Source organism: Mchenga conophoros, linkage group LG3, assembly GCF_057382185.1.
Source record: "Mchenga conophoros isolate Kocher_MC1m ecotype Shallow Benthic linkage group LG3, M_conophoros_male_GT1.1, whole genome shotgun sequence".
In the NCBI taxonomy this organism is placed as follows: Eukaryota; Metazoa; Chordata; class Actinopteri; order Cichliformes; family Cichlidae; genus Mchenga; species Mchenga conophoros.
The window spans coordinates 18,375,912-18,385,477 of NC_140528.1; the positions used below are offsets into that span (position 1 = coordinate 18,375,912).

Genomic DNA, 9,566 nt, shown 5'->3' on the forward strand with positions numbered 1-9,566 from the left:
ATTAGATCACATAGCACAGATAATTGACAGTTTTTTTGTGAATGTCTCGCACATTTCATAACGATAATGTATGTACTGTGAGAACAGAGCTCTGTGTTAAGCCTGTCTGCAGTCCTAACACAGAGCTGCTTGGAGAAACACGCCTGTGTCACAACATTATGGAAAAGTGGCATCAGTCCAAAGACGTGCAGTTAGGGGATGGATGGATGGATGGATGGATGGATGGATGGATGGATGGATGGATGGAAGGATGGATCGACGGGTGGATGGATGGATGGACGGGTGGGTGGGTGGATGGATGGATGGACGGATGGGTGGACGGGTGGATGGATGGATGGACGGGTGGATGGATGGATGGATGGATGGATGGATGGATGGATGGATGGGTGGGTGGATGTTTGGACGAACAGATGGACGGGTGGATGGATGGATGGATGGATGGATGGATGGATGGATGGACGGCTGGACGGATGGATGGATGGATGGATGGATGGATGGATGGGTGGGTGGATGTTTGGACGAACAGATGGACGGGTGGATGGATGGATGGATGGATGGATGGATGGATGGATGGACGGCTGGACGGATGGATGGATGGATGGATGGATGGATGGATGGATGGGTGGATGGCATCTGTTTATCTTTAATCTCAAGATTTAATAATCATACAAGAATTCTGTTGTGCTGTTTTTGACGGTTGTATGAACAGGTTCAGCTCAGGTTTAACAAGCATCACTTAACCATCCATGAGAATTTATTTAGTTTTTTTTGTTTTCCTTGGTGACTGTTTCACAGCAACTCGCCATCAGACTCCCAGATTCTCTTCTCAGCTGTGTGTTGGAGTGAGAGACTGTAGTAATGATAAACCACCAACCGGCCAACAGCTCAGGTTTGATATTATAGAGCTGAACGGCGCTCCTGTTCCAGTGCCAGGTAGGACCGTTTCTGCGTGTCTCTGCTGACTTCCTGAAGCTTCAAGCTTCAACTTGTTGCAACAAGCTTCCTTCTTTCCGTTCATCAGGAGATAGTGGAGCACTCAGAGTCGTGCAGGTAACCCAGCTGGACCGAGACACTGTTCTCATCACCTTGGAAAGTAAGTCCCCTCGCATATTGTGAATCCTTCAAATGTCTTTCATGCTCATTCTCAATCTGTGTACTGTTTGGACAGGAACTGTAAAGATCGTGAACCTGCAAGGACTTCCATCCAGACAGCTGGCTGCAGAAATAGTCTTTGACTTCCCCATTGAAACACTAGGTAGAAATGATGATGTGACAAACAAAGTGAATGAGAGCTGATGTGTGTCCTGAAAGCTGAGTGACACCTCCTGTTCTGTCAGTCTGCTTGCAGGATAGTGTGCTGGCGTTCTGGAAGCATGGCCTCAAAGGGAGGAGTTTCCATTCAGATGAGGTGATAACTAGTAAATTCATCCAACGTTGGCTGAGCTCGTATCATGTGCTTATCATATTAGTTCTAAGTCATTACACATGTGAATTTTCACTTTATGTGCAGGTAACACAAGAAATTACAGATGAGAGTCGTGTGTTCAGAGTTCTGGGAACAAACAGGTATGTTAACTGTATGCTGACAAGAGCTATCAATCACTGTGAGAAACTAGTAATCCTAGTACATCAGAAGTAATCAGGATAGTATTTTTCTTGATACTATTGTTAATAGACCTGGAAGTGATTTTCAGAGTAGCATGTGGAAGTAGCATGAATACTGCTAGCATTAATGGTAGCATTAAAGCAGGAGTCACACTAGAGTGTTTGTTCTGTTGGTTACTCAGATCCAAGGATTTAGGAAATGCAGCCTATGTGTTTGCATGCAGCCCTCCAAAGAAAAACAGCCATTAAAGTTACCAACTACCGTCTACCTGACACTTTGTACAGAAAACTACTTTCCTTAGTGCTAATTTTCTTTATTCTAGTACCAAATCACAACAATAGTCACTTCAAGACACTGTATATTGTAAGGTAAAGGCCCTGCAATTATGGTGCACAAAGGTGAAAAACTCCCTTTTAGCAGGTGAAAACCTGAACCAGGCTGGGGGAGGGGCGGGCATCTGCTGCGATTGGTTGGGGGGGTGAGAGGAGGAAGACGGGACAAAGACAATCTGGGGAAGAGAGCCAGAGAATATTCTCAACTAATGATTGAATGCAGAGAGGTGTTTAAACAGATAGTGAGTGAAAAGGGCGACTGAAGAAGAAACACTTGGTGCATCACGGGAACCCGCCAGCAGCCTAGACTTAGGCTAACTAAGGGAGGATTCAGGGAAGAAAGGAAAGTTTGAAGCCTAATGTTAAAAGTAGAGAGGGTGTCTGTCTCCCAAACCCAAACTGGAAGCTGGTTCCACAGAAGTGGTGGCTGTAGTTCAGGTGGGGGAGCAGGTCACCTACTCCCCGTCTACATGCCAGATATCCTGCATGAAAGTTGCTCTTCGGTGCATCCGTCAGAGTATGAATGGGTGTGAACGGGTGAATGAGGCAAGCTTTGAGTGCTCAGAGTAGAAAACCACTATATAAGAACCGGTCCATTTACCATTTACCAAGAGGGGCCTGGAAACCGAAGGGTCTGGCTCCCATTTTACTTTTAAATACTTGGAACGAAGTGCTCTAATGGGGTGATATGGTACTATAAGGTCATTAAGATAAGACAGGGGCTGATTATTCAAAACCTTTTATGTGAGGATTTTGAATCTTTTATTCTGGATAAAACAGGGAGCCAATAAATGTTCTGTTTCTAGTCCCTGTCAGGACTCTCGCTGCAGCATGTTTCTCAGAGCAGTCTGGAATTGATTTTTGACTAAATAATTAAAACTAATAATAATATATTACTATATTATATTACTAACAAATCCAGGACACCCCTGTTGATCCAGCAGCTCTTAATGAAGTTTGTAATAAGAATCGTGGTGAGTTCATTAGAAATATTTCACTTTTCTTTTTTAAATCAGTCATTACTGGAATCATCTGAAGTGCAAAAACAGTGGGATTATATATGAGAAGGACGGACTCAAAGACTGTCGTGTATCACATATATATTACATCGATGTCCAAAATCAATGCATCATTAATGAAACTGAAACAAAAGTACTGAATTTCATGTGGAAGACCAAACCTCAGCATTCAGGAAAGTCTTATACAGGAGCAAAGATAATGGACGTTACCCGGAGTTTTCCACTGTGAAACCAGGAATAACAGCTTAAAAATGTTTCTGTGATCTAAATCATTGTCAGCCTGGCAGGCAAATAGCGTGGACACCAAAGTTTGTGAACGTGATAACCTGAGAACAAAGACATGTAGGATTTTAAATCGGTACCATAGGTGTGTCTACTGGGAGGCTGAGGCTTAGCGCTGGTGGCTGCCAGTACTAAGTATTATTATACAACCCTTATTTTAGTTGATCTTATCTTCTTTCCTTGTGTTTCAGTTAGTTTTTACTCAAACTGGGTGTAGAAGGAATCCCTGCAAAGGTTTCTTTTTCTTCTGTGTTATGTTTTATGTATTTCTCAGCTCTTTGCTTCCTTTTTTCTACTTTAAACTTGTTTGTATGCTGTTGTGTAAATGTTCACACTTATCATAAAGTTTAAAAAAGTAGTAGGCGTGGTGATGAGCAGGAACAGGAGTAAAACTCCAGTAAGTGTACCAGTACTGTACCAGTGTGTAGCATTAAAGTCAAACTACAGTGGTTGTAGTATCAGTAGAGTAGTGGCTCTCCTTTACAACTCATCTCCTTCTCATTTGCTGACAATGTGCAGAGACATCATCCTTCAGAGCACACCGACTGATGACCCGTCAGCACTGAGCAGCCTGTACATCCTGACAGGACACGAAAGCAGCTTCTGAGAGAGGACACGGGGCTTCTCTTTCGACGGTGTTACCAAAGAAAAGCACAGCCTGTCTGTAACTGTGGGGTGGAAACGATGCTCTGTTTCACTGAGGCTGTGCCAGGAAACGGTTCAATGCTGGGAATGACAAATGTTAGGAAGGTATCCTGCTGACTGTCCAGCCTTCACCTGTACACAAGACACCTGTCAAGGTCCTCGCTGGGGTTATAGTTGATAAAGCTTTCTAGCTTTTCTTGTCTATTCAGCTTACCTGCTTAAATCAGACCTTTCTGTTAAAGCTAATGCAGACTCCACTGATCCGCCCGCTCAGTGTGGACGGGAGAATAACCTGAACATGGCCTCTGGGACATCATCGTACTGATGTTATGAAGCGCTCAGTCAGGTTTTCTTCTTGATCAGACTGAGGGGCAGACTGAGTGTGTTTTGGTGCCTCAACATTCAGTCATATTCTGTAAAGCCATTTTCTGTCTGCATGCTGCACATAAACTCTTTGGACCAGAGTGCTGTGACACCTACACCTTACACCTGCAGGAGCTGCTCGGCCATAGAAAGCTGCTCTGTGAAGTGCACGGCTTTTTTGCCAGTGTTGATTTTATGGGTTTAATGTAATAACTAATTTTTCACATCATCGTCTGAGTCGTAATCCCAACGAGGAAACCTGGAATGTAAAACTTGATGGACGCTCCAGCTGAAGAGTGAAGTGTCAGACTTTTAATGGATCTTTCAAGCATTAGCGTACTTACAATGGTAGAAACAGTGCCACGTCTAAAGCATAGGAGCCATCTTCATCTCATACTTCCCATTTCATGCAAGTTTCTTCTCATCCTCAGATGGACAGAATTTGGTTTGCTGACTTCATTCAGTCACACCATACTAGAGCATAAAAAGTGGAAATAAACTGGTCAGTAAGAAAGTGTGATGCTTGAAAGTATAGCGTAAGGACAGCAGCAGCACTGCATTTACAGCTGATATGATGACTTCAGCATCTTTAAAGAACTGTGAAGGAATTATCAGTGCTAACACAACCTTAAGCACGTGATGTGACCGCATACACTGCTTACACTTTCAGTATCCTTACTTAAAGAGAACATCTCAGAAAAAAGTACAGTTAGCAAGAAGCTTTGAGAACAAGGCAGTGTTATTGTATGCTAACCACCGTGGTGGTGTAGCTTGTCCTGATAAAAAGTGAATGTGGTCACATTATACTTGTTAACTAAAATGAAAAAATAAAATAATTCCACTACATGGGTAAAGATATTTATGATATTTATGGAAAGGATACTATAAAAGTAACACTGGCCTTTCCATGAGAGAAACTTGAAGTACAGTATGCATGTTGAGATTAATGTTTGTTTAATATGTTTTTGCTACTATGTGAAGATGTGATGTTAACAACACAGAATAGACAGAAATAAAGATTTTCATATCTCTTGGAGTTTTATGAAGAGTTTGTTGGGTTGTTCTTCTTTGAATGTGTGGATCGATGCTTCTGCAATTTATATCTTAATCCTTCAATTTGTAAAAAACATTTTGAATTCCGTTTGAGAAGATAAATGAAGGTTCTTGCGTTCAAGTGGAGGCTCTAGCAGACTGAGAAAGTAACTGCATAACTGGTCAAAGGAGCTTGTAAAGAAAAGCGTCTGGACTTCTTTAAGTTACTTGAAGACGTTTCACCTCTCATCCGAGAAGCTTCTTCAGTTCTAAGGTCAAATGGTGGAGAGTCCCAGATAACTGCATAACTATGTTATTCCTGCACCCATAGCAGCAAGTAAGTGAAGGCAGTGAGGAGCGCTGATGAGTTCTCAGATCACTCAGTCAGTCTCTGAGCGTCACCTTTATTGTGATCGCGCACTTTAAGCTTTCATGCCTGTATTTTTGCACAATTGTGATAATACTGTATTGAAAGAAATCTGTGCACAGACGAACATGGGGTGGCTTTGCTCAGGTAGTAGAGGAAGGTGCTTCAATCCCCGTCTGCATGCCAAATATCCCTGGGCAAGATACCAACCCAGAGTTGCTCTCCGAATGTGTGTGAACATTACACAGAAAGTGCTTACAGAGAAAAGTGCTTGCGTACACCTGAATGAGGCAAGTTCTTTAAAGTGCTTTGAGTACTATATAAGAACCAGTCCATTTACATCGCCAAAGCACTCAATACTCTCTTTACGAAGTTCTCTGTAGTTTGTTTCTCCAGCACCATATTTGACCGCGGTCAAGTGAGCCCTCACTTACGACCACACAGTCAAGCCAGCCGCACCTAAAATGTTGTTGCACTATTCTTATGCATATTACGGTACGGGTGCCGACTGGCTTAGAAATGCAGTCTTTTGTGTCCTGACCAGAGATGGGCAGTAACGCGTTACTTGTAATCCGATTACTTTTTTCAAGTAACAAGTAAAGTAAGGGATTACTATTGCAAAAACGATAATTAGATTACCGTTACTTTCCCGTAGGAACGCTGCGTTACTAAAACAGTGATTTTTTTGCGAGAATGTCTCATGACAGTGACGTAAGCAAGTGCAACGTCCGTGACAACAGCTGTGTGCAGATCAACAATGGATAATATATCGAGTGCGGGAGAGAGTATGAGCGTGCAGCGTTTAAAGCGTGGAAGTACTGACCTTACTTTGAGTTTGATTCCATAAAAAGTGACAAAAACATTAGTGTCCGTTGTGCGTGGGAAGAAAACTTCTTTTTACGGCAAAAAACCCCCTAAACTTCCAAGCAAGCACCGAGTGCGCTACGACGTAATGGGAAAGTCACAGAGAAACTCGCGGATTCTTCAACTGACCGCGGCACACCTGCACCAGGGTAAACCTCCGCCTACCCTACTCCTGCTTTACAGGTGAAAATAGAGCCAAAGGACCGCTAGTCTTTGATTTTATTTATTTTCTGCTGTGTTTTACTTGCATCTATTTGAAAGAGTGAGTGTAAACACAAAAAATATTTTATTTTATGTGCTGGAATGGGCAGAAAATAAGTTTAAATATTAAACAAATTTCTTCCAGTCAGAGAATGTTGCATATAATTCAATTTTTGCTTGATGCATAAAGTTAAAAGATTAAAACTAATTAAACAAGTTTTAAAAAGAGACTTTTCCATTTGATTACATTTTATATGATGAATTATGCAGAAAAAGTAGAATTGGGCTGAAAGATCTATCGCTTTATCACCTATTCAGGTTGTAAATCGTGTTTTTAAAAAGTAACTAAGTAATTAATTACTTTTGAAAATAAGTAATCAGTAAAGTAACAGGATTACTTTTTGGGGGAAGTAATCAGTAATTAGTTACTGATTACTTTTTTCAAGTAACTTGACCAACTCTGGTCCTGACACTATTGTACTTCACAATCCACTCCCAGTTTTGGTTCATCTCCACTTTTCCACTTTTTCCACTCCACCCTGTGATCCACAGCCCAAATTACTGTACGATTCAGAGAAAATTAACAGTAAAATTTACCCAATTTACTGTACTGTACTCTATATTTTCTCATATTTGAGCTCAGATTACAGGAAAACTGTAAGAGGTGACACTGATATCTCACTAGATTCTGACTCTGGGTGACCCCCACACACCCAAGATTACTGTACGGTTTCTGAGATTGCTTTGTTAACCCTCTCAAGGCAGGCGTTGCAGATATGCAACAGTTAAAAGCTAACAACCTGATCACCCCACATACATATTTCATGAGTTTTTTACTCAGAAGTACCACTGCAGGTATTCTTTTGTGCATTAGCAACAAAAACTTAATTTGAGCCTGAGAGGGTTAAGCATGAGTATGACAAAGGCTAAGAAAATATACTGCCTACAATAATATCAAATTTAAACAACAAATTACAAAATTGCCACACCTGCTGTTATTGCCAGGTGTTCGATAGAGCATTATTTAGTCATAAAAAATACATATCACTGAAATATCATCAGTAAAAGAAACACTCTGTCATGGTCCTGGGTCGGTGACCCAGTGCTTTTAGTTATCATTTTCTAGTTTATTATGATGATGATAATTATTATTATTGTTTGAGTTCTATGTGTGATATTCGGTCTGCCTTTGAGTCTGTGTCTCTGTCTGTCTATGGTGTCACCCCATCTGTTTGTGAAGCTGTCTGTTTAGATCTGTGTCTTGTTTGGTTCCCCGTGTCTGAGTTTCCTGTTTTATTGTGAAGGTCTCTGTCTGATGTGAGTATGTTCAGTTTACATTTCCCCTGTCCCATCAGCTCTGATTTCTCCCAGCTGTGTTGCCCTCCTGTCTCTCATCCCCTGATTACTGGTGTGTGTGTATTTAAGCCCTGTGTGTTCTCCTGCATGTTGCCGGTTCGTCTGTATTACTCAGTGTATCCACCGTGTCTTCTCCTTGCTTTTCATCGTCATTCTCCTCTGCTCGTTTTCAATCAGGATTGTGCTCTGTAGTTTAGTTGTTTCCCAGTTTAGTTTAGTTCGAGCCCCGTTTGCTGTTTGTCCACATTCTTTTTGTGTTCAATAAATCACCTTCACTTCTCCACGACTGCCTGTGATTGGATCCTCATTTATTCCGCACGGCTCGCCTCGGCAGCCGTGACACACTCACTATGTAAGACATGTTAGCAAATTCAGTTAATAAATAATGTATCAAATCTATACAGATGTTTGAAGGTATATTGCAAAGCATGTTTGTTTCTTATGGCTTACAAATGTGTTTGCCTTTAACATAATTTACATTTTATTTATACAGTTTCACAGATGAAACAAAATAGGTTTCCTGAACTGTTCTTCGTGGCCTAATTTTGAATCCTTCTGAGGGGGATGCATTATCCATGAAGGTGGGCAATTTGTTCGTCGATCTCTGACCCTCGCTGACTCTGACGCCTCCTAATTCTGCTTCCAGCCTCGCTGATTAATTTGTTGTCACTGATGCTGTCACCAGTTGTATACAACATCTGTTTGTCCACCAGTCTAATCTGTAATTCAGGTGAACCCAGAATTACCTGCATCTTTGTAATGTTTCAGAAAATATACACTATATGTTGATGGGCTTTGTCCCACTTTTCTTTCCTTTATAAGTAAGAATCTCTGTGGTTTTAATGACAATTCATATACAGATTGTGGAGGACATTTTATTCAACACTCAAAAAAGTTCCTCACCAGCAGACTGTAGTACAATTTCAGCCCACAGTTAATAAACCCATCCAATGCAGCGTTATCAGAGAAATTATGCAAGTGTTATGTTTGTATGTACTGGTAATCTATTTATCATTTATCATGATTCCTGCTCTGATGATTACTTTCTTCTCCTTCTGTAATTTTAACAGATAAAGGATGTTGAACATTAAGCTCCAAACAGGATGAATGAGGAAGACCACAGAGGAGAATCGTGGATGTAGTGAAAGAATATATGCAGATGGTTTTTTTCATGGTGGAGGAGCAACTTCTGATACCATCTTAAAGAAAAAAACACATAAAATTGAAGAGTAAAAATAATGACAACAATATGTCTAAATTTTTTATTAATTCTTTAGAGCAAATGCAGTCTTGTCATGGTCAGAGTTGCCCACTCATATTTAACTAATTCAAATACAATTACCGCATTTAAATGCTTATGTTCTAATAAAAGGCATCGTTTAATACTTCTGCCATGACAACCCAAATAAATCAATGAGAGGGAAACGGGAAGATTAGTCATCAGGCAAGGTTTACTGTTCATTTACCATGCCTTGATAACAGTAAGCTTAACAAAAGAA

The 9,566-nt window shown here is 40.9% G+C and overlaps 1 protein-coding gene across 1 annotated transcript; it reads left to right on the forward strand.

The window, feature by feature from the left end:
• The first annotated feature begins 689 nt into the window (after positions 1-689).
• On the forward strand, positions 690-3,846 carry LOC146577524 (mitogen-activated protein kinase kinase kinase kinase 2-like). Its single transcript, XM_085268398.1, has 6 exons — positions 690-933; positions 1,022-1,093; positions 1,169-1,255; positions 1,338-1,408; positions 1,511-1,566; positions 3,759-3,846. The coding sequence occupies exons 1-6, from the start codon at positions 747-749 to the stop codon at positions 3,844-3,846; spliced, it is 561 nt and encodes a 186-aa protein (XP_085124524.1). The 5' UTR covers positions 690-746.
• Positions 3,847-9,566: the final 5,720 nt, after the last annotated feature.

What these genes read in the sequence shown, in the direction of transcription:
- LOC146577524 (XM_085268398.1), top strand. Translation starts at nt 747, where the DNA reads ATGAGAATTTATTTAGTTTTTTTTGTTTTCCTTGGTGACTGTTTCACA. An exon ending in CTTCCCCATTGAAACACTAG is followed by an intron (nt 1,256 to 1,337) that starts GTAGAAATGATG and finishes CTGTTCTGTCAG; the next exon opens with TCTGCTTGCAGGATAGTGTG. An exon ending in GGAGTTTCCATTCAGATGAG is followed by an intron (nt 1,409 to 1,510) that starts GTGATAACTAGT and finishes CTTTATGTGCAG; the next exon opens with GTAACACAAGAAATTACAGA.